Source organism: Mucor mucedo (genome assembly GCF_025094135.1).
Source record: "Mucor mucedo strain NRRL 3635 chromosome Unknown EV154scaffold_117, whole genome shotgun sequence".
NCBI classification, from domain to species: domain Eukaryota; kingdom Fungi; phylum Mucoromycota; class Mucoromycetes; order Mucorales; family Mucoraceae; genus Mucor; species Mucor mucedo.
This window is the reverse complement of record NW_026252401.1, coordinates 48047-72076: the sequence shown is the minus strand read 5'-3', so window position 1 is coordinate 72076 and position 24030 is coordinate 48047. Positions and strand designations below refer to the sequence as shown.

Below are 24030 nucleotides of genomic sequence, written 5' to 3'. Positions count from 1 at the left end.
AAGTCAGGGCAGCTGCAAGTGATCAGTTAAAGATCGTCCACCACGACATCATAAATTACACCAGAAGTCGAGAAAGAAGAAACAACAAAACCACTTCTACCAGCAGAATCAGTTCTTGCAGTTTCGATGCCATACAGTGTTCTTTACTACATTCCAAGAGTATTTAATTTGGCTTAAGATATCAGGTTCTTTCTTTTTTTTTAATATAGAATATCTCTTTATATATCCATAAAAATATGACACTTCGAAAATAAAAAAACAAGAGGGGAACAGGCTACAGGTTTTTGATGGGCAAAGCAACCATGGAGCGTCTAAACCGGTTTTTGAAGCTGATGACTATATTTATTCCCGCGTTAGATCAAACGTTAGAATAATTTTTAGGTCTTTTGGATGAGACTTTGGTCCCCAAATAAACTTAAATGTCCAATAAAAACTTTACATGTGCCACTTACTCTCGGTCAAACTCTCACTTAATTTAAAAGAGTTTTCGATTCTCAAACAGCTTTTTTATTTCAAGCCGAAAATCACCCACTTAATCTGTAAGATATTTCGATTTTCAGTCAAATCCACAGTCTCATGTTTACTTTATCCTACAATTATATGATACTATTAGTAAGATCCTGGAAGCTTAAGACAGAGAGTTTTTTTTCTACAAACAAAAACTAAATATAGCCTAAAACCTAAAACCTGAAATTGATCCCGATAGTAATACATCCACAAACAACTCTTTTAGAGCCATGTAAAACATACACATCAAATTAAATTCGTAAACCTGGTTCCCATCATCATAAGGTAAAGAAATTATTATTCTCAACTTGTCGTCGAAACCCCATATTATACAAAAATGACGTCTCTAACAACATTTGATTTGGTATATTATTATTTTTAACTTATAAAAGGGCTTTTGCGACTTTTTCTTTCTTTATTTCTTTGTTGACCAAAAGAAAGGAAAAAAGAGGACGGAAGTATCGTAAAAATAGGCAAGTATAAATGATACTTAATCTATTTTATTTAATTTTGTAGACAAAATACATATCAAAATGTGGTTGTTTACTTTTGAGCTGATCGTGCTGACCTTTGGTTATCTTTTCCTTTTGTACTGCCCAATTTTTTCCTCATGAAAGGTTTTTTTTAATGGAGGCAAAAGGTTTTTACTGATGCCGGGGTTGGTACCAATACAACATTTATCTATCGGAGGAAGAAGGCAATCTAGAATTTGGTTTCCGTTACAAACAGTGTCTTACACTGCCACAGGTATGATAATTTTTATATATGTTCTATGCAAAAAGTCAGTCTTAAAGTTACTTTTATTAATTTATAGCATTACTTCATGATGTATAGCCTATTGGAGCTGTTCCCCCCGTGTCCAGTGGGTATTATCGGGCTAATGTTTCTATAGCCGCGGTTTCAACACTGTTCGGTCCCCCATCTCTTTACCAAGTAAGGTCATTCCGCATGAAAAAGCCAAAGGAAAACTCTGACGTCATTCTTTTTTTATTCGGGTATATAAGGAGATACGCACTGCACTGTACGGCTGTTTAATATCCTTTTTGTTTCAAGACATGCAATTGACTCATTCAAGCTTAATCCTTCAGCGATCGAATATATATGTATATACACCGGGCTATAACAATAATTAAATCAGTTATATGTATATAAGAACTGAATTTCCCATGGACATATATGAAAAAACTACCATAAGCATGTAAATAGCTTTTTTATATTGGTTGTATTTTTTTTTTGACATCTCGCTAATGCCACACAAACAATTGCCATAACCGGATTAGGCATAAACAAAGCTATGATGAATTATAAGCAGGAACGCCAAATATTCTGGTTAAACCCCGTGACACAAATGATTATCGGTGACTGCCCTGCAGATGTTAAACGCCTGTTGGCCGTCGTAGCGTAATCCAATAAAATAAGATTATCCCACGGTTTGAACTTTTGATTTTCTCTTTCTTTTCATCTTTGTAAAAAAAATAGAAGAAAAAATGACCGCAGAAGTTATTTCGACCTTAACAGATAATGTGTTGCCTATTGACCCCAAATGTCTTTGGAAACCCTCTAACCCTCAAGACACTCAAATGGAGAAATTCAGAGAACTTATGCAAACGAAATATCAACAAGTAAAACTGGGTATGAATCCTTGCAAAAAAACCAAAACTCTTAAATCATTGAATTAAAACAGATGCTGGGTTATAAATAGGTAATTATCAGGAACTATGGAAGTGGTCTGTTGAAAATCCCGAAACCTTCTGGTCTGAAGTTTGGGATTATACAGATATCATTGCATCTAACAAAGGTTCCCATGTATTGGATCGCTCCGAATTGATGGACTCCATTCCCGTTTGGTTTAAAGACTCTCGTCTTAATTTTGCAGAGAACTTGCTATGGGCTAAAAAAGATTCTGATAAAGTAGCCATTATATCTACAGGAGAAGGTCACGGAAGACGTTCCATCACATACGGACAGCTTTACAAGGACGTTTTAAAATTTGCTGAAGCTTTAAAAGCATTGGGTGTTACAAAAGGTGATCGTGTAGCTGCATATATCCCCAATTGTCCCGAAGCGATCATTGCCATGTTAGCAACCACTAGTATAGGTGCACTTTGGAGGTAATATTAGGTTGACCTGGGTTATTTATTATATCTGCTAACTGTATTTTTGTATGACAGTTCCACTTCCCCCGATTTCGGAACCACCGTGAGTACAAGAAAAAATGGAATATGCCGTGGGAAAAAAAAAAGATTCTTATAAATCATTCTATAGGGTGTTCTCGATCGTTTCACACAGATTCAGCCTAAAGTACTGATCTCTGTAAACTCTGTCATCTACAATGGCAAGACACTGAACCATATCCCTAAGCTTGAAACCGTTGTCCAAGGTAAACAGCATTATGACAATAAAATCATGTACATCAGTCTAATATAAAATTTACAGGCCTTCCTTGTCTCAAAAAGGTAGTCGTCATCCCTTTTGTTGAACCATTGAAAGAAGAAAACTATAGCATTGCAAACTATACCTCTTGGTCTGACTTTTTGCGCAGTGTTCCTGAAACCAAGTTACCTACTGAGATTAAATTTGAGCAATTGCCTTTTAATCATCCTGCATTCATCATGTTCAGTTCTGGAACTACGGGTTTACCAAAGTGTATTGTGCATTCTGGCGCCGGTCTTTTACTTCAATTAAAGAAAGAACATATCCTTCATGGTGATTTAGGACCCGATGACGTTCTCTTTTACTATACTACCACTGGCTGGATGATGTGGAATTGGCTTGTTGCTGGCTTAAGCGTTGGTGCTACCATCGTCCTTTGGGATGGTAGTCCTTTCAAGCCTGCACCTATCTCTTTATGGGAGTTGGTAGACGAATTGAACATCACTCACTTTGGTACATCTGCCAAGTACATTCAATCTCTTCAAGAAGCTAATGTTCATCCTAGTAAGCATCTTACCTTTCATGCACAGTATATTTTATTTATTTATATTCTATTATAGAGAACCTTTGTAAATTGGATACTCTTAAAGCAGTGTATTCCACCGGATCTCCCTTAAAGCCAGAGAGTTTTGATTTTGTTTATCAACATATCAAGAAGGATATTATGTTAGGAAGTATTACTGGAGGTACCGATATCTGTTCTCTTTTTGCTGGTCATAATGCTGCTCTTCCTGTATATCGTGGTGAGATTCAATGTATCTGTCTTGGTATGAATATTCAGTCTTGGGCTGATGCTAATAAGCCAGTGTATGCTGAGGCTGCCGACCTGGTGTGCGTTACACCTTTCCCTTGTATGCCAGTTGAGATGTTCGGTGATGGACCTGAAAGAGCTAAATATATGAGCGCTTACTTTGATGTCTATCCCAATATTTGGTACCATGGGGATTTCGTTTGGATCAATCCACAAACCGGAGGTGTTGTAATGCTGGGAAGATCTGATGGTACCCTTAACCCTAATGGTGTTCGATTTGGCAGTGCCGAAATTTACAACGTTGTTGACAAGTTGAATGTTATTAGTGGTATTGAGGACACTCTATGTGTCGGTCAAAAAATCAAAAACGAGGACGATGAACGTGTCATCTTATTTCTGAAGATGAAGGATAGAAACTCCAAAGTGTCTGATGACTTGGTAAAAAAGATTAAGACCACCATTCGCAGTGAGTTAAGCCCCAGACACGTACCCGCATTTGTGCTTGCAATCGCCGATATACCTGTAAGTAAAAGCTATTTCTTTTTGATGTGGGGGGCCAAAACTAATTTTTTTAAAGTATACTATTAATGGAAAGAAAGTGGAGGTAGCTGTCAAGAAAATTTTATCCGGACAAAAAGTCACTGCTACTGGCACATTAAGTAACCCTGAAAGTCTCGGTCTCTACTATGACATTCCTGAATTATCACAATAATGAGTCTTTATATAAATACATATATTTATTGTTTTTGGTTTGTATATTATTAGATGATTGTTTGAAAATTAATAAATACTATTTCTTATTTTACGTGTTAATTTATCGCTGTCAAACGATTTTTTTTTTTTTTTTGGAAAAACATCTTTTGATATTAAATCAATGCGATGAGTATACTATTATAAGAGGCTCTTAACGTGCTCACATCATTCTGATAAGTGTCTTCAATTGGCTTGCTTTGAATTATTTAACATACCAGTTAGTGATACGAAACTAGTGCCTAAAGACATCTACGCATAAGTTTAATAAATTAAACTTTTAACAAATAAATAGCTGGCCCGGATTTTTTTCATACTTTCTTTCATCTTCACGGTGCATGCTGCTACGTAAAAACCTTTAATACATAACCATCTGCAAAAAATGTTCTCTGTTCCTTAAGCCTCAGTTTTTATTAGATATGCAGTTTGATCTTCAAGAAACTACAAATAAGGTCTGCAAAAAGCAAATTGGATTAGTCAAGTGTACAAATCACATTTTATAGAGAAGCCCGAAGAGCAAAGTTTTTTCAGAAAGTGACATTCGACATAAGCACTGCATGTCGTTCTCACGTAATACACTAGTGGCACAAGCTTAGTAGTGTCCCAGCCCCTTCGGCTTGTGTTACCTTCTACGACTAAGTTAAAACCACATGGTTGTATGTGATATCATGACTTTAAACAACAAAACAAACAAATGTTAAGAAAAAGGTCAGCGGATGTAAATCCAGCCTGATGTAATTACTAGACCAGAGGTTTGTTTATACTAAAAATAAAAATTTGGTAGAATAGAAGAACTAAGTTTGCCGGATATAGTTACTTACTTGTTCTTCTTCTCGTTTTATTAATTTTTAACATAAATTATCAAATGTCTTACCCTCAGCAAGTAATAACAACTCAACCTTCTCCTGCCTATGTTATGAACTCCCCACCAATAGCATATTCTTATCCACAGATGCCGAGCAGTAAAGTATTGTCCACTTATTTCTCTAATACTTATTAATATTACGTAAATACTTTAGTGCAGAGCTATTATCAATCAAATCAACCACAGATGATGCAGCAACAGCCAATGGGTTATTATCCAGGAGGCCAACAAATGCATGATAATCATAGTGGATGCGGTGAATGTTGCATGGGCTTATTGTAAGTCAAATTAATATGAAACCGAAGAAAGCTTGTAATAACGTAATGAATTAGATGCCTAGGTGCATGTACGGTCTGCTGTGTCCAATGCTGCGGAGGAGGAGATGAATGCTGCTAGTTTATATATGTACATAAACTCTTAACGTCATATAGATTTATAATAAATAATACGTACAACTTTTTTTTTTTTTGGATATTATCATATGTAACACATATCTTGTATATATTGCGACTGCGTCGAGAAATGTGTTGGGTATATAATGGATATTTCTGTTTTATTTCGGGTGGTAACTGCATGCTAAGTACAAATGATGGTATTTACCTTTGGTGTTTTAATGTGAGCACAGGTTTAATGACTTATTCATTTACCCAGTGCTGAGCCATCGATATATTTTGTATGTGTTATAAACAATGAGACCGAATTTGGTTTAGAGGCTTTTTTGATGTAGTCACCCTCCGAATTCGTTCTTTCGAATAATTTCCCATACTGCGGGTCAAACATAAGGGGCACCATAACTGAAAAATTGCTATAGTTTACTTTGTTCATGTGATACATTTGTAATAACTCTTGTACAGCACAACATAGTCAAAACGATTGATAAGCAAAATCAGTTTAATATAACAGTAAAAAATTACCACTTGATTTAATGAAAGTATGAACTAAGCACTTGTTTTTGCTCAAGTGAATAATACCGAAGCTTACCATTAGTCATCAATTATAACGTTGTCTGAATTTAAAGTGTAGTACTAACATAAAGGCAGCATTGTTAAAGCCGTAATTTGTGGTATCACTGTAGACACTGGCATTTAAACTGAAGGAGTGTTTTCCAAAGAGGCCTACTTGTTATCAATCGTTTTTTCTATAATATATTATACATAAAACCAGCCTTTCTTATAAAATGTAGATATATTACTGTTAGATTAATTTGACAAAGAGTTCAGACACACAGCAGAACTATTTCTTTACGTTTTAAAGATGCGCTGTGTTTTAGCTTTTTGAACAACGTGAATAAACTTGCAAATGATTGTCAACACTTTACCGAATAAATATGAGTAGATATTTCTAACAAACACGAGTCTTGATATTCACTTACGTGATGCCCAATACCAATGGGATTTATACGAAATCACACTTCCTCTTTAATGTGACGGTTAATTTTTCGGTGTAGGTTTTAACTTTTCGATGTGACCGACCTTCCAATGAATTCAGCTTATAAGTTTCCTCCACGTTTTGGAAAAAAAAAAACTTTTTACTTCTTTCTTCTTTTCTTTTCAAATTAATACAATTAAAAATGACAGATTTATCTACACTTACTAAGAAAGGCCATGTCGAGGTTGGTCATAAGCGTCAATCGACACCTATAAAAATTTACTATGAACTCCATGGTAATGGACCTGAGCGGGTTCTTTTGGTTATGGGTAAGCGCTTCGGATAATCCCAATTGAGTAATACAACTGACATATCTTGTATAACTAGGTTTGAGCAGCTCATGTAGTGCATGGGATTTACAGGTACCAATTATTAAAGAAAAAAGGAAACATATAATCGGAGTTTACTGATAAACGTTGTAGACAAAATATCTTGCAGAAACTGGAAAATACACTGTACTCGTATTCGACAATCGAGGAATGGGATTCTCAGGTAATATAATGACATAAAAGTTGTTGAAAAAGCTAATAATCGTTAAAATAGATGCACCACTTGGTATATATTCGTAAGTTGTCATTTTTTTTTATCCTTTTCAGGAACCAAAGCGACTAATTTTAAACTCAGAACCTCCCAAATGGCTGCTGATACGCTTGATCTCCTAGATCATTTCGGCTGGAACGACAAAGTACATCTTGTTGGTATTTCAATGGGTGGTATGATTTCTCTCGAATTAATCTACGCGGAAGCCACCAGATTTCAATCAGTTGCTTTGACAAGTACTACTTCCAAAAGAAATGTGCCCACTGTAAGTGCTTAATATAGAAACTGCTCTTTTTTGTATGCAGTAACAACCTTTTTTTTTAACAATTAGTGGATGGCCGTATCGACACTGTCCAAAATTATATTAATATATCGAGACCCTAAAGATCAACTGAACGCAGCAATTGACTTACTATACCCTGTGGAATGGCTTACACAGAAACCTCTTTCGGCTACGTCACCGCATGCTACAAACAGAGAGCTTGCAATTAGCGGATTTATCAACCATACGAGCCGATCTCGTCGTCAAACTCCCCAAGGAAATATTGGTCAGCTCTTAGCATGTCTAACTCATTATGTATCAGATGCTAGACTGTTGAAAATCAAAGAAAGTGGTATACCCATCTTAATCGTTACTGGAACTTTTGATCACCTTGTACGATCTGAATATTCGTATCACATGAAAAAGGTTCTTGGTGACGGTGCTAGATTTGAATTATTTGCAGGCAGTGGACATGCTATTCCAGAGGAGCAGCCTGATAGATACAATAGTTTGTTAATTGATCATTTCACTGCCTCTACTTCTAATAATGAAGCCTCTGCGTTTTCTAAGCTTTAAGCTAAAATGATGGAACTTATGATAATTTCAAAATGAATAAACACAACGCATATGTACCCTACCCATTTCAAAAGATCTTATAATACAATACCATTGGTGTTACATAACCTATCTGTCGGAATTGATTTCTACAAAACTATATCATTTCTTATTTTATTAACTGATGGCAGTCCCCCCGCCCCCCCCCCCCCTTTTTTTTTGTGGCTCATATGTTCGAAGTGCTATGAAAAGTTGGATGGTGTCACTGGTGCATTTAGGTAAAATTAAAATAACAAATAGCTATACTAACCATACAAAGACATGTCTTTAAAGTGAGCATTGGACTCAATTTACAAATATAATATTTAACACCTAAGGTGATATTAAGGTGAAATCCAGCAAAGAATGCGATATAAGTATTTTTATAGGAATTCAGCGAGATATGATCAAGGTATCAATTTTCTGATAATTATATTGAAGAAAATTTCTCGTAATTATGATATATCTATACTCCCTACAAGCATTTATGTAAATGCGGTAACATCGGACTGTATTACAAAACAGTTACAATTTTCTTATTTACGAAAAACGAAGGTTCTTTAACATTAAAAAAAAAAAAGCAAAGAAACTCGAGGCTGAAGTGAATCAACGATAAGGTGGCGTAAAAATGTAAATTTCAAACAAGTTCATCTGAATTTTTCTGTTTACCGACTTTAATTCTTCCCCGTGTCTAGCATAACCGTGCAATACTGAGCGATCAGATACCTTTTTTGTGCATCGTGTAATTGTCGATTAGAAAGCCCGTATTCGTCTAATAGCTATCAATTCTGTATGGTATTATTTGAAAGGATTACTAAAAAAAACATGGTGTTTGGAACTTAGCGAACCACGTAGATGCATACATTTTTCAATTTCGTATCAATTGATTCTTTTCCTTACATTATGTAATTAAATGGTATCTATAATACCTCTAAATTTTTCTGACATTGATAATTACTTTTTGGCTGCTTTTATTACCTTATTTTTCTAGGTTGAGTTGCTGACACAATCAAGCTGTAATATTTTAAAACAAATTCATCTGAGAACATTTCATGCAAGTGTAACATCCTAATATAGCTGTAGAGAGAGACAAGAAAAACTATGAATAAACAATAACAACAGATTTCTGCTTAACGGTCTTGTTCGTTTTACAGCTCATTCGTTTATGGAATAAAATTAGTCGGAATGTTAATTGTCTGCATACATAGTACCCTTCAGTTTAATTGTTTAAGACGTAGGGATATGTGGCGTTAATCAATCCAGTCACTTCCCGGGTTTCCGGTTTTCATTTGAAAAACAGTGATCTATCATTATATCCCCGGGCCTTTTAGCCACATTGAGTATTGTACGCAAACAAATAAAAAGTTGTTTATGTCCCATGAGTATCACAATTACTTTGCCAACAACTCAGTTAATATTCTATTTACGCTCACGCCGTATTTACAGATTTTTTTGGTTGCCATGAATATTATCATGAGCAATGAGTTAAAATTTTATCTTAGTAGTTTATGCAGCAAGACTTAAAAATTTCATAGAGATAGTAGAAAGTTTCTGTCATTTTTCGGTCAAACACTTAGTTTTGAAATCTTCCTCTTGCTTATTCATACTCATGTTACACCCTTTTTTAATATTTCTATAAATAAGAAGACAAAAACTCAAGAAAAAAAAACTAAGAATTAAATTAAGATAGCTGAAATCTGTCAACGATGAAGCATTTGAGTCTAATCATATTGACTTTATATTTAACAGCTATTGAACATTTTATAGCGCAGAGTGCCGGAAGCGGTCATGATGCAGGTAGGCCTAAGACAAGTTTTGAAAGTTTTAGAGCTTAAACATGTCTTTTATTAATTTAGCATGCGAATACTTGGCTAACAGAATATACTGTTTTGGCGGTTCATCATGGATCACCAAATCTGTTACAAGGACAGGTATAGCTATGCTTGATATATTACGTTATAGCGGGAATACGACAGACGTGTTGAACAAGAATTGGGTATATATCACTACAAATAATGAAGATCTTGTTAGTACTCCAAGAGGACTCCCACAACATATGCGTCTTCCAGACGAAGATATCATGATAATAAACGGAGGCTTTTCTCATAGTATTGTTAATAAGAAATTGACGTATCAAACAATCGCTTTTAACGCAAATGATCACACTTGGAGCTCTCTCCCAAATTTTACACAGTCCGGTTACGATAGACAAATGTAAGTAAACAAGAGAAAAGCATCGAAATCAAAACTTGTGAGTATTTAAGTCCTCTTTTAATTTTAAGCTATTCTGCATCGTCGTTTTATGTTCCAGGACAAGGAGTCGGATTCTATGGTGGCGCGGAGGAGTAATATAGATACGTACTACTTCTTTAAACAAGCATTTACAATAATTAATTTTATAGCTCTTATGAAAAGGGCTGGACATATCCGGATATTAACATGACTGATTATATTGACACAAGTGATACACTAACAATCGGTTTTACAAAGCTTACTTTCTTTAACCTTTCAAAAAGTATGAATAACGTAAGTTTTACAATGTCCAGAATTGGTAGCTGTCAGTAATCAAAAGTTAGCCTTGGTCAGAATACCCGTTGGAAAAAAACCGACTGGCCTATTTTTCTACAAGTCAAGTCTCCATTTATGATATAATAAATAACCGTATCCTCTTGCTGGGAGGTACATATCAGAATCCAGCCAAAAAATATCATTATCAGGTGTTTTCCTCTTCCCCCTCTTTTAACCTGGCAAATGGAGAATGGACTACGCAAAATTTTACCGGTGCTGCTATCCCCGAAGTCAGAATACGCCATACAGCAACAGTAGGTAAGAACATAATAGAAACTTCTTGTTCCTTCGAAATGTCTGCTGTAAAAGTTTGATTTAACATATTTACAAAAGTCGGGTCCGATCAAAACCATGTCTTACTGTATGGTGGCCGAAACTCATCAGATGGTTGGGGTAACTACTACGAAATACATTCAAACACAACTGAAATTAAAGATATCTTTATATACAGCTGTTTCAGACTATTGCTATACCTTAGATCTAACCAATAATAAATGGATGTTACAAGATATTCAGCCCGGATACAATGTAATCTTGAGGAGATCTAGTCACTCAGGTGTGTGTCATACAATTTTAAACATATCTGTGTGCTTATTTGTTTATATATCAACAGCTCTTCTTGTAGATAAAAGCACTGTGTTTATTGTATATGGAGTCAACGAAGACGGTGTTCCAGCGAATTCGACGCTGATTTTAAATGTGTCAAATCCGTCAGTTGTCTTGGCTATAAACAGCTACGAACACCCCAAAGCGGACGATGTTCTTTCATTTCCAACGCCTACGATTAAAAATAGTAGTGATGATACAAACTATAGCGATTATCCAACAACATTTCCGATTGACGACACCCCATCTCATGACGAGGCAACCGCATCTAATCCTAAATCTGGTAACACAATATTATGGCCAGAATATCAATCAAATATATATAAAACCATTGGTATTGCCGTGGGGTCTACCGTTGGAGTGAGTTGCAGCGTATCCAATTATTCAGATTAATAACAAAAACTTAAATTGACATGGTATCTTTGAAAATTAGTGTCTAGCTATTATAGGAGCTCTTGTTTTCTATTTATGTATAAAAAAAAGATCTGAAAAGCATCAGCGTGAAATTGAAGAGTTTGAACGGCGAAGATGCGAAATTGAAGCCCTTCATAAAACAGTACATATCGAAGAAGAACCAATGATAGTCAATTGGGATGAAATTGATAAAGAATTTATTATCACTCCTATAAAACCCTATGGCTGTCATAATAATCCAGGAGATATAACCAATGGGACTATAAATTGTGGCCCTTCAAATCCTCCGCTTAAAATACAAGAGATAAAGCGCCAGCTTCCTGATGATATTTCCCATTATGATCATAATTTATCTACTAGACTAGGAGAGCCTGCAAACCAAGATAATCAAGTTACAGCAATTAGACTCCCTGATGCTATCAATGAAGACGTTTACAATTTAAAAGACGTTCAGCTAATCCAAAAGCCTGATGGTTTTTGAGTGTCTCCATCAATAAACTATATGCGATTAAAATATTGTAACTATATTACCATGTGGAGTTTTATTTTGATTACTACTCTTTAGCAAAAATTGTAAATCCAAGCTCACTTCAAGACATTATGTGTTTTTCTATAGAGTTTTAGGGATTTAATTAACTTACTTAAATTTGACAACAAAAATGTTAAAATTTTATAGCAAAAGGGAGCTCTGAAAGAACAATTTGAAATTGAGAAATGATGAGGTTAAATAGCAATCCTTCATTTTAGATAATAAGTTTTTGCTTATAAATTTTGTTACTGTATAACTTTATATTTAATCTATCAAATAATTGAGCAACCATTGCTATATAAAGTAGTGTATATCGATTGCTGTCAATTTTTGTGGACATCAATCCATAAATTATTATAAATGCGGAACAATGATACCCGGACCAATTAAAACGCACATTGGCATCTCCTTAAATACCCGAATAAAAAAGAGTGACGTCAGAGTTTTCCTTTGGCTTTTTCATGCGGAATGACCTTACTTGGTAAAGAGATGGGACCGAACAGTGTTGAAACAGCGGCTATAGAAACATTTCTAAGTTTCCTTGTGATTTGCATGGTGTTGAGCTAGCCTTGTTACAAATTTCGCGTTAGTATGAACATAAACAGATATGATAGAGAAAAAAGTTATATCACTTACCCATTAATCAGATAACACCCACTGGACACTGGGGGAACAGCTCCAATAGGCTATACATCATGATGTAATGCTTTAAAATAAAATAAACTGTTAGACTGACTTTTTGCATAAAACAAATATAAAAATTATCATACTTGTGGCAGTGTAAGACACTGTTTGTAACGGAAACCAAATTCTAGACTGCCTTCTCCCTCCGATAGATAAATAGTGTATTGGTACCAACCCCGGCATCAGTAAAAACCTTTTGTCTCCATTAAAAAAAACCTTTCATGAGGAAAAAATTGGGCAGTACAAAAAGAAAAGATAACCAAAGGTCAGCACGATCAGCTCAAAAGTAAAAAACCACATTTTGATATTTATTTTGTCTACAAAATTAAATAAAATAGATTAAGTATCATTTATACTTGCTTATTTTTACGATACTTCCGTCCTCTTTTTTCCTTTCTTTTGGTGAACAAAGGAATAAAGAAAGAAAGAAAAATCTCAAGAGGCTTTTTTAGAAGTTGAAAAATAATAATATATCAAATCAAATGTTGTTAGAGACGTCATTTTGTATAATAAGGGTTTCGACGACAAGTTGAGAAAAATAGTTTCTCTACCTTGTGATGGTGGGAACCAGGTTTATGAATTTGATTTGATGTGTATGCTTTACAAGGCTCTAAAAGAGGTGTTTGTGGATATATTACTATTAGGATCAATTTCAGGTTTTAGGTTTTAGGCTATATTTAGTTTTTGTTTGTAGAAGAAGAAAAAAATTCTCTGTCTTAAGCTTCCAGGTTCTTACCAATGGTATCATATAATTGTAGGATAAAGTAAACATGAGACTGTGGATTTGACTAAAAATCGAAATATCTTACAGATTAAGTGGGTGATTTTCGGCTTGAAATAAAGAAGCTGTCTGAGAATCGAAAACTCTTACAAATTAAGTGAGAGATTGACCGAGAGTAAGTGGCATATGTAAAGTTTTTATTGGACATTCAAATTTATTTGGGGACTAAAGGCTCATCCAAAAGACCCAAGAATTAGATGGCGTTTGATCTAACGCGGGAATAAATGTAGTCATCAGCTGCAAAAACCGGTTTACAAGCTCCATGGTTGCTTTGCCCATCAAAAATATGTAGCCTGTTTCCCTCTTTTTTTTCTTTTGAAGTGTCTATATTTATGGATATATAAAGAGATATTCTATATTTAAAAAAAAGAACCTGATATCTTAAGCCAAATTAAATACTCTTGGAATGTAGTAAAGAACACTGTATGGCATCGAAACTGCAAGAACTGATTCTGCTGGTAGAAGTGGTTATGTTGTTTCTTCTTTCTCGACTTCTGGTGTAAGTTATGATGTTGTGGTGGACGATCTTTAAATGATCACTTGCAGCTGCCCTGACTTCCGCTTTAACAATATCGCATGCAAACACATGTATTTGTTGAAGTGTGATATGTCTTGGTTGTCTGTATTTGAAGGTAAAGATAAATACTATTAAATTCTTTACGGCTTCATTTTTTTTTTTACTAACCTTAAATCGAATAGTTTCTTTCGACCCCACTTTCTCAACCATTCCTCAGAGCTCGCCTGATAGCTCAGCTCTTCTTACTCCAACTGAACAAGCTCCTCTCACCGCTCCAAGCAATTCTTCAATAGATTTTGACACTCTGCTTTCTAACATTCATAAACTTAAACGCCAGCAAGATACTTTGGCCGAAACTGAGCTCGAAGAATTAAACAGCTTCAATCACTGGTTTCTCTCTCGTATAAATTCTACAAACATTCCTTCCAATTCTAATATTACTATACAAAGATAACAAAAAAAAAAGTTAATAATAAACGCGCCCCTTCCCTCTGCCTAAAAATCAAAAGCAAAGCAGCCCTCTACTTTTAAAAACCGCTCAAAAATGCGGCATTGTAACGCGTACGTCATCGGTTCAATTTTTTAAATAGGCCACCGACTGGTTAATTTTTTTTTACTGTTTACCACCTCCTACATTAATTTATTACCTTACCATGGCCCACAACGTTTTACGCACCACTACTCGAACGACCAAAAATGCTTCGTGTTTATTAAGAAAAGCGCCTTACAGCAACCGAGCGACCAGTTGGTTTCGACGATTCTTGAGTCCTTCAGAAGAGAAGGAACTTTATTTAGGCATTACTAGTTCCTTTCGTGAAAAGTTGGTCGAACAGTCGAACAAAAGCACACAAACATACAGCCACATTATTGAACACGCCTTCTTAGGGATAAAATCTACCAAAGTGACCAAAACTGGAATGTTAACTATTGCCCGTATTGAACAACTGAAAATTGATCTTGACACAGCAGGAAAGCAAAAAGATGTCAAAAAGCTGCAACAGTTGGAGGCGGAAATGGATGATGCAGATTTGAAAACTGTCACTATTTATAATCGACTGATTCGGTCATACTTATGGAGCAACTCAGTGGACTTGGCTCATCAGGTTTTGATCGGATTCGATCAACGTGGGTTAGTACCTACAGCTAGATCATACATTTATCTCGTACAAGCTTACTTGAAAACCGACCAGTTGAGTCATGCAAAAGCTTTAGTGGAAGAGATGAAGCAATCTTCTTTACTCAAATTAAGAAACGATTTCGATTACAATATAATTTTAAATTTTTACAAGGCTTCTGGTGATACACATGCTATTGACTTTTTATGGCGTGATGTCGTTTTACATATTGATACCATCAAACCCAGCAACTCACTATACATCTCATATTTGGAACACTTGCTGTCAAAGCAAGAGATCAAACCCATTTCACAATTAGCTCAAGAATATCTGACACATTCACCCCAAGCATCATTACAATTGCATCAATATATTACCTGGATGAAGGCAGTAACATTATTAGCTAAAAATAAACAGGACACCTACAAGTCAGAACGTCTTTTATTACACTTGATTAAAAAAGCACCACCAAAGACCTCTTGGGATAAAGCAAAGAGTGGTATTTCAACCATCGTTACGTCGTACCTGAATGAAGATCAAGAATTAAAAGCCCTGGCCTTTTATTATAGGTTGGGCAAAATGGGTGTCCCTGTACAAGCGTTTGAACCTCGAACTGTGAAGGCAATAGAAGCTGTTGTAAAAAAAGTGGAACAGGATGGGGATGAAAAAGCTATTATTGCCGAGTTAGAAGGCCTTGTTATATCACACATTTAAATAAAATGAAAATTGTTCGCCGGTATTATGTCCATGATGATTTTCGCATGCAAGTAAAATACAAACAACAATAAATTTTAATTTAGATAAAAAAATTGCAAAGATATCCCTCTAAAATTTTGACCTCTCCTGGAATTCAATTTGACCATTTCGAGTCATCTCTTGCACCGCTTTTTTAGCTACCAAGATAGCATCGTGACCGTAAAGCCAAGGTTGGAAATCCCCATCCGACCATTGTAAAGGACTTTCGACCTTAGCACTTGAATTTGCCTTTCGAAGTTTGTCTGCTTCTCTCATTGCTTTATCACGAGCTATTTGTTCTTCACCATCGGGCAAATGCCATGTATGACCGTTTTCAAGTGAATTCTTCTGTATCCTTTCTACGCGAGGTCGACGTATATGCTCATATAAACAAAGAAACTCAGGGATACTTTCCACAGAGTTAATTTGAGATAGCAGGACGCCCAAGGTTGCTGCATCTTCAATTGCCTGAGCAGCCCCCTGAACACAAGATCATATATGTTAAAACATTTATTAAATGCATGACTGCTGCATAGACTCACCTGAGCGAGATGTGGTAGCATCGCATGTGCCGCATCTCCTATTAATGCAATATGTCCGCCACAACTTACCCAGCGATTAAGCGAGGGAATATCAGCCAAAGTCCATTTTTGGCTTTGCGTAATTTTACTCAAAACTTTGTTGATAATCGGGTCAAATTTAAGATAGGGCTCTTTCATTTCGTTCAGATTTCCTGACTCATTCCATTGAGTTAAAGAGGCTTCACCTGGGTGGGACATGACAACATTGTACAGCTTGCCCCCTTTTATAGGATACGCAACTATATGGCATTTATATCCAATCCAAAAGTCAGAATTATGATTTTCTAGAAGATGGGAAATTTCGGGATCAGCTTGTATAGCTGCTGCGGGCACGGTTGCGCGGTAAGCGCAGTTATCGGATCTTCTAGGTTCTATTATTTTCTCCGGAATAACAGCAGTACGCACTTTTGAACGGATCCCATCAGCGCCTATTATCAGATCCGCCTTAAATACAGTACCATTGTGCAATCTAACGCTTGTTTCGGCATCATCAATATATTTTACCTTGGCATTCACCAGAACTTCAGCACCAATTTCTGTTGCTGCATTGCATAACAGCTGTATGTAATCAGCACGATGAATAAGAAAGTAGCTAAATTTTATAGGTAATGAGTAAGAGGTGGGCCTGCCTAATACGTATATACTACTTTACGGGTAACCATATTTGTCTTCCAGGTCTGGATTTAGCCTTGTTGCTGAAATAACTTCTCCATTAGCATATCTTCTAATATTCATATACTCTGGCCAAACCGCCTTTTCTTTAATTTTTTCGAGCAATCCCCAAGTGTCAAGAATATACGATGAATTTGGAGGTATCTGAATTCCAGCACCCACTTCGCTTAACTCTCTAGCGCCTTCTAATACAGTTACATGATGTCCGGCTCGACGCAAAGCAATAGCTGTAGCCAAGCCCCCAATACCACCGCCGACAATAAGAACAGAAATCTTTATTGCCATTTTTTGAGGCAGTAGGAAAAATAAATAAAAAACAGGAAAAGAGAGATAGAGAGGGAGAGAGATTGGGCGTTATATGCAACTTTATCTTCGAATGTTGGTTTTTATTCCAACAAATGATCATCATCTTATGTAGTACGTAATGTATGACTGTATTACAGTTGCAGATAGTATGCATTGTTTTTCCGCCCGACCACTTTATACAAGCCGGCGTTTTCTTTTTTGGTTTCTTACCAAAAAAAAAAAAAAGAAACTCTAATTTTCTTATTCATGCTTATAAAAACGAACAATAATGATTTAGTAATAACTGTAGTGATTTATGTAATCGCCTTTACAATACATTCTTACATAATAACTGAGCAAAATTTCTGGCGTAGCCGACACAGTTTCAAGTAAAAATTAGGGCGTTACGTTGCTGAAATTGTATAAACTGATGCCATAAATCTTATTTTGGGAATATTAGTTTTTACTACTCTATGTGTGTGTGTTTTCGAGCATAGTTTCGGGTTAGACTGGATTAAAATAATGGTTTTTATAAATCTAGCGATCTTCTTACTACCAAAAAGCTATTTTGAAGTTGTTAGTTTAAATATACAGTTCATGCTTGGTCTTTTGTTTTTAAAAAAGATTAAGGGGAAAGTCAATCATGGTTACAAATCGCCTTTTTTTAAAAAAAATACCACCGTCACCATCAAATATTGTGCACGGACCATTTCTGATTTAAGTTATGGTAAGCCTGCTTTATTTAGGTATATTCAATATTTTAGGACCATTTATAATGTTTGGCTCTATCCTTCTAATAAGTAGACAAGAATGAACACTTGAATCAGTGAGCCTCGCAACCTAGATGTGAGACAATATTTCAAAACCATAGTATGTTTCTTATTTGTTAATTTAGAATTAATACTCTGTATATATGTACTTTATTCTTAAATTTATAAAGTGTAAGGATCACATCATATAGACAAGTTCTTTAGGGTGTTTTAGAGACTAGTTCTTTTAAATAAAATAAAAAGATATTTATAGCCTTATAATGTACCAAACAAGTCAAAGGCTTTTCGTGACTTAAACAAAGAAATAAAAACTCATAACAAGCTAGTTAACGTTAAGAAGGAATTCTTTGTATCAAACTGATAAATGTAACACCAGATTTTCTGCCCCCCCCCCCCATTTCAAAAAACTGTAATAATAAAACCGCTGTCTAAATTGTGGCGTATCTTTCCAAGTCAAGAGGTTTTGATGGCTTCGTGAGGTCATAGGATCTTAGTGTCTAACTCAATAAATAAAGGCCTTAACTCATGAGAAGTTTATGTGCTTTCAGTAATTCAGGTATTGACATTCATGATGTAACTTTTTCCAATGCTATGTATATACCACAAACTGTATTCATAGGGGTTATCTACGCGTATATCAACGCCAATACAGGAAGGAACAGGCTCTGGGAAGCTATATCGGTATTTTATTTTGTTCATTGATAAAGGTGACATAAAACCTGTTGTAGTCGAGTCTCATTTTTTTGTACTGACAATTCTTGATGAATAAATGATCAGAAAATACAAAATCTCTTGTAAGAGTCATGATTTACGTATTTTTAAATTTCTTTACAGTCGCATCTAATCTCAGTTACAAATATATGAAAAAGTATGTGTCATAATTGAGTCACAAATCAAAAGTTCACAAAAAGTACAAAAAAAAAAAAACTTTGACCTTTTTACATAAACACATAGTACAATGTCTTACGCACTTAACTTTGGAGCTGGCCCAGCTAAAATGTAAATACATGTGTGTGGGTGTCTGTAATACTGACATGGCATTAACCAAATAATATTATGCAGCCCCCAACCTGTTCTTTTAAAAGCACAAAAAGAATTTCTTAATGTTCATGGTACTGGAATGTCTGTTATGGAGTTGTCTCATCGTTCAAAACCTTTTGGTGCCATTCTCGAAAAGACCAAGAAGGATTTGACGGATTTGATGGAAATTCCTTCCAATTACAGCATTTTGTTTATGCAAGGTGGAGCTACCACAGAATTTGCTTCTGTGTTTTATAACTTGGTTGCAGCCAAGCAAGATGAGTTGAAAAAGGCAGGCAGAGAAGGTGAAGAAATTGTGGTGGACTATCTTGTGACAGGTGCATGGTCTAGCAAAGCAGCACAGGAAGCTGAGCGCTTAGTACCTACCGTGATTGGTAACCCTGTTCGCGTTCATCGTGCTTTGAATGTCAAGGCATTGAACGGAGGCAAATTTGGGGCTATTCCTCCCCAATCCGAATGGCAACTCACCGATCCCAAAAAACACAATGTAGCTTATGTTTACTACTGTGACAACGAAACTGTGCATGGTGTTGAATTTCAATTTATTCCAGAGGTTGATGCCAGTGTACCTCTTGTCACTGACGTTTCTTCCAACTTCTTATCTCGTCCTATCGATGTAAGCAAGTTTGGTATTGTTTATGGTGGAGCACAAAAAAATCTTGGCCCTGCCGGTGTTACTATCGTAATTGTTCGCAATGATTTGTTAGTGGATATCAACATTGGACCTATCCGTCCATTAATGCTTGACTTTAAAACTGCAGCCGATAATGATTCAATGTATAACACACCTCCTACTTTTGCTATTTATATGGTTGGATTAACATTGGAGTGGTTGAAGGATCAAGGCGGACTCAAGGCAATCGGAAACGTCAATGACCGTAAATCTGAAAAACTTTACAAGGTGATTGATGAATCCAAACTTTACAAATCTCCTGTCCAGCCCAACTGTAGAAGTCATATGAACGTTGTTTTCAATTTAACAACCGAGGAGTTGGAAAAAGAATTTTTAAAGGGAGCTGAAGAAAGAAATATGCATCAACTCAAGGGTCATCGTTCTGTTGGTAAGTTACAAATTATCTCCGTTTATGGATAATATTTTTTGTCTTACTCTTTTAATTTAAGGTGGTGTACGTGCTTCGATCTATAACGCTTTACCAGAGGAAGACGTTGATGCATTGATTGAATACATGCTTGAATTTGAACAGAATCATTCATAATAAATAAATAAAAAAATGTCACAGGTGTACAAATTCATGCTAATTATGCACACACAGAAAAGAGAAAAAAAGTCTATACTTGACAAGCGGGTCACACGCTATATAAAAATAAAATTACAGTTATAAATGATATAATGCATCATGTATGATGATTGGTGTATTGTATATACATCCTAATAACAAACCAATCAAAAGGAAACGATAGAAAGATTAGATACTTGTATCACAAACCATCCCATCGTTTGTTATAAACTCTTACCCCTCTCCTCCCTCCCTTTTTTTTTTTACTTTTTCTTCTTCTTTCTTTTCTTCTTTTTTCTTTACAAGCAGAGACAAAAATATCTTTTATAAAAGTACGTGTTTGTAAGTGAAGTAAATCAACATTACTAGCCTTGACATTAACCAAAAAAAAAAAAAAAAAAAAAAAGGTATTACATGGGCACCAGTAATTTTACAAGTAAACTGCATAACGTATAATGAATAAATAAGACACTAATATATATATATATATAGGTCATAGCACATTATTATTATCGACAGTTGATAATGTAATAGGCACAAGGTAAAAGCAAGAAAAAAAAACTGTTTCAATATTAAAATTGATCTGGTCTAATACAAATATAGCGAACAGGATGATTTTCAACCCACTGCAGAAGGATTAATTCGACTTCGAGAATTACATGAAATTCACTTGCCAACCATCAACAAGAGCTTCAACAATCATTGCATAGTTTTCAATTTTCTAGTGATTTAAAGCGACATGGTACTTTACCAGGTCATCGTATTATTATGAAACCTATTGACCGCAAAACACGGACAGTCGGAAGTCCTGTTATGACCAGCCATTTTCGCCGAAAGAGTTTGCCTCCATTATCCGAATCCCCACCAAAAGATATGTCGTCATCTTCTTCTTCTACGACCATCCATACACCTCCTATGGAAGACGATGACGTCCATGTACCTCATTTGCATAACAGATTGAAACATCAAAACCAAGCCATTTTGACCACCTATGATGATTGGAGGATTATTCTAACAAACAGTATAGCACAAGACGTGCTTGTCAGTCATTTACATGACAAGATGAATGAAGAGGAACACATGTTACTTGTAGGCAAATCCGTAATGGATCTGATTGAGCCATTTTACCAAAACAGGTTAAAAAGCATGATTGTGAAACGAAAGAATGAGTTGATTCACTTTGATAATACAGGTGGTATGGTACTTGTTTGTGGCAACGTGGTAAAACATATACTGTTCATGTGCATACTTTATAGCAAACTTTATAGTAAACTTTTTTTATTGCTAGATTCCTATTATAAAGTTAGATGGTACAAAATCTTCGGCTTCTCTTTGGCTTAAAGAAAAAATTAACGAATCGGGAACTTCTGTATTCATTTGGATTTTTGAAGAAGTCTATGAAAGTTCTATTTCCGTGTCTGTGAATAATGAGGTTAGAGATACATAAGAGAAAAAAAGTTTAGAGCTATAGAAAGAAAAGCTTATTTATTCATTTAGGGAATCATATCCGAAATAACAGATCAAGAAAGTGTGACAGACTTGTACGATTATAATGCAAAAGAATTGTTAGGGCAACCATTGACAATCCTTGTACCCTCTATTGGGCTTTCTGATTGGCAAGAAGAAATCAGTCGACTGAGATTTTATGGTAGTGTAACCAAAAAACAGGCACAATTTCCTATAATTGTTCGCCGACAAGAAAACACAGTCCGCATCACGTCTATGCCAGTGATCGCTGGTCTGATGACCATCAACGGAAACGGCACCATTGAAGGGTGCAACGATATATTTGTAAAATATTTACTCGGCTTTTCTCAACAGGACCTTTTGCACAAAAATATTTCTCAAATTTTACCGCAGTTTCCGAATTTACTTGCAAATTTAAAACGAGACGATTTATTGCAACCTGGTTTAATCATCAACAATATTATCTGTAGAAAGCTACTCATTCAAGAAGACTCCGTCATGATGGTCAATCATAACAAGCGTTTATTAACACACACACCCAATAACCAACCTTTACCTGTTCTGCTTGCTATACATAGAGATGGTACTCCCCTAGAAGTTCAATTACAACTGAAATTGGTCGATACAGATGATGATGGAGAAGAGTTTGCGCTTTGGATTTCGTTTGATAGAGAGACTGTATTTAAACGTTATGGACATCATCATCTTATTTCTACTCCTTTAATGCATCCACCACTTTCTTCTTCGCCTGAGCAATACAGATCGCCAAAGGTCACAAGCACAACTCGTGATCTTTCTCTCAATAAGAAGAAATTCAGCCCTGTTAGTGAACAAAAAGAAGAAATAAATTATTCTGCACAAACAAAATCTACTACCATTGACGATTACATTATTCTCGACAGTCTCGGCCAAGGAGCTTACGGATTAGTGAAATTAGCAATCAGAAAAGATGATCCAAGTCAGGTAATTTCCTATTATAGTTTATCTGTATTGTATATTTTATTTATATAGATGTCCCCAATTAGACAAAAGTTGTGATCAAGTATGTTATCAAATCGCGTATACTGGTAGACTGTTGGACAAGAGACCGGAAACTCGGAACGGTGCCCGTTGAAATTCATATATTAAATACACTCAGAAAGACACCGCACGAAAATTTAGGTGATATGCGTAAGTGTCAAAATCCAAAAAATACACTGATATTTAATTAACAGTAGAATTGTAGTGGATTATTTTGAAGATGTAGATAATTATTATATCGTCATGGGATTACATGGAGCAGGCATGGACTTATTTGACTATATCGAGCTAAATAATCATATCGAGGAAACCGAGATATGTCGCATGTTTAAACAAATCGCATTAGGAGTGAAGCATCTACACGATAACAAGATTGTACATCGAGATATCAAGGATGAAAACGTGGTACTAGACCACCAAAATGGCGGGCTCAGATTAATCGATTTCGGTAGTGCTGCTTATTTAAAGCCAGGCAGAAAATATGAAACTTTTGTGGGTACTTTGGATTATGCTGCTCCAGAAATTCTACGCGGGCATACTTATTCTGGGAAACCCCAGGATGTATGGGCTTTAGGCATATTGCTATTTACTCTTGTCTATCGGGAAAATCCCTTTTATGATATTGATGAGATTATGGGAGGAGAACTACGAATCCCCTATGTTTTATCAGAAGGTAAAAGACTATTATTCTGTGTTACGCTTTAATCTAACATGTCCATTCTTTTTTATAGGCTCAGTTGATCTTATCAGTAAAATGTTGGAACGTGATGTCGATAAACGAATCGACATTCACGAAGTGCTGGCACATCCGTGGTTAAATTAAAAGAAAAAAAAAAAACTCCCCTTTCCCTTTTTGTATTTTCATTGTAGATTCTCA

General features: G+C 35.5%; 7 protein-coding genes across 7 annotated transcripts; 6 read left to right on the top strand and 1 right to left on the bottom strand.

Annotated features, from left to right (window-relative positions):
* Positions 1–2087: 2087 nt before the first annotated feature.
* Positions 2088–4403, top strand: EV154DRAFT_428186 (acetoacetate-CoA ligase; the record flags this gene model as incomplete). The annotated part of the gene is made up of 7 exons (XM_051596400.1): positions 2088–2139; positions 2210–2618; positions 2679–2706; positions 2773–2887; positions 2944–3444; positions 3501–4213; positions 4269–4403. The coding sequence occupies 7 exons, from the start codon at positions 2088–2090 to the stop codon at positions 4401–4403; spliced, it is 1953 nt and encodes a 650-aa protein (XP_051453392.1).
* A 2451-nt stretch (positions 4404–6854) lies between these two features.
* On the top strand, positions 6855–8176 carry EV154DRAFT_522706 (Alpha/Beta hydrolase protein). The gene is made up of 6 exons (XM_051603021.1): positions 6855–7003; positions 7062–7096; positions 7157–7226; positions 7278–7299; positions 7359–7539; positions 7606–8176. The coding sequence occupies exons 1-6, from the start codon at positions 6877–6879 to the stop codon at positions 8110–8112; spliced, it is 942 nt and encodes a 313-aa protein (XP_051453391.1). The 5' UTR covers positions 6855–6876; the 3' UTR covers positions 8113–8176.
* Positions 8177–9836: 1660 nt separating this feature from the next.
* EV154DRAFT_574902 (uncharacterized protein) lies at positions 9837–12199 on the top strand (the record flags this gene model as incomplete). The annotated part of the gene is made up of 9 exons (XM_051606442.1): positions 9837–9927; positions 9987–10344; positions 10413–10475; positions 10533–10656; positions 10707–10956; positions 11032–11091; positions 11150–11254; positions 11312–11664; positions 11738–12199. The coding sequence occupies 9 exons, from the start codon at positions 9837–9839 to the stop codon at positions 12197–12199; spliced, it is 1866 nt and encodes a 621-aa protein (XP_051453390.1).
* A 2461-nt stretch (positions 12200–14660) lies between these two features.
* EV154DRAFT_31231 (uncharacterized protein) lies at positions 14661–16142 on the top strand. Its single transcript, XM_051594916.1, has one exon. The coding sequence runs from the start codon at positions 14883–14885 to the stop codon at positions 16056–16058; it is 1176 nt and encodes a 391-aa protein (XP_051453389.1). The 5' UTR covers positions 14661–14882; the 3' UTR covers positions 16059–16142.
* A 1-nt stretch (position 16143) lies between these two features.
* Positions 16144–17724, bottom strand: EV154DRAFT_31235 (FAD dependent oxidoreductase domain-containing protein). Its single transcript, XM_051594917.1, has 3 exons — positions 17313–17724; positions 16622–17252; positions 16144–16559 (listed from the first exon to the last, which is right to left on the bottom strand). Exons 1-3 carry the CDS (start codon positions 17615–17617, stop codon positions 16170–16172), a joined length of 1326 nt encoding a protein of 441 aa, XP_051453388.1. The 5' UTR covers positions 17618–17724; the 3' UTR covers positions 16144–16169.
* A 1577-nt stretch (positions 17725–19301) lies between these two features.
* EV154DRAFT_522687 (phosphoserine aminotransferase) lies at positions 19302–20931 on the top strand. The gene is made up of 4 exons (XM_051603020.1): positions 19302–19386; positions 19450–20489; positions 20551–20819; positions 20907–20931. Exons 1-3 carry the CDS (start codon positions 19346–19348, stop codon positions 20643–20645), a joined length of 1176 nt encoding a protein of 391 aa, XP_051453387.1. The 5' UTR covers positions 19302–19345; the 3' UTR covers positions 20646–20819; positions 20907–20931.
* A 650-nt stretch (positions 20932–21581) lies between these two features.
* On the top strand, positions 21582–23976 carry EV154DRAFT_539933 (kinase-like domain-containing protein; the record flags this gene model as incomplete). The annotated part of the gene is made up of 6 exons (XM_051604381.1): positions 21582–21887; positions 21955–22069; positions 22186–23096; positions 23159–23303; positions 23359–23826; positions 23885–23976. The coding sequence occupies 6 exons, from the start codon at positions 21582–21584 to the stop codon at positions 23974–23976; spliced, it is 2037 nt and encodes a 678-aa protein (XP_051453386.1).
* Positions 23977–24030: the final 54 nt, after the last annotated feature.

Bases quoted from the DNA above. Each gene is read 5' to 3' on its own strand.
- EV154DRAFT_522687 (XM_051603020.1), top strand. From the start codon at position 19,346: ATGTCTTACGCACTTAACTTTGGAGCTGGCCCAGCTAAAAT. The intron at 19,387-19,449 runs GTAAATACATGT...AATATTATGCAG, and splicing joins GGAGCTGGCCCAGCTAAAAT to CCCCCAACCTGTTCTTTTAA. The intron at 20,490-20,550 runs GTAAGTTACAAA...TTTTAATTTAAG, and splicing joins CAAGGGTCATCGTTCTGTTG to GTGGTGTACGTGCTTCGATC.
- EV154DRAFT_31235 (XM_051594917.1), bottom strand. From the start codon at position 17,617: ATGGCAATAAAGATTTCTGTTCTTATTGTCGGCGGTGGTATTGGGGGC. The intron at 17,253-17,312 runs GTAAAGTAGTAT...TATAAAATTTAG, and splicing joins GAAGACAAATATGGTTACCC to CTACTTTCTTATTCATCGTG. The intron at 16,560-16,621 runs GTGAGTCTATGC...TCTTGTGTTCAG, and splicing joins TGCTACCACATCTCGCTCAG to GGGGCTGCTCAGGCAATTGA.
- EV154DRAFT_31231 (XM_051594916.1), top strand. From the start codon at position 14,883: ATGGCCCACAACGTTTTACGCACCACTACTCGAACGACCAAAAATGCT.
- EV154DRAFT_522706 (XM_051603021.1), top strand. From the start codon at position 6,877: ATGACAGATTTATCTACACTTACTAAGAAAGGCCATGTCGAGGTTGGT. The intron at 7,004-7,061 runs GTAAGCGCTTCG...TTGTATAACTAG, and splicing joins GCGGGTTCTTTTGGTTATGG to GTTTGAGCAGCTCATGTAGT. The intron at 7,540-7,605 runs GTAAGTGCTTAA...TTTAACAATTAG, and splicing joins CCAAAAGAAATGTGCCCACT to TGGATGGCCGTATCGACACT.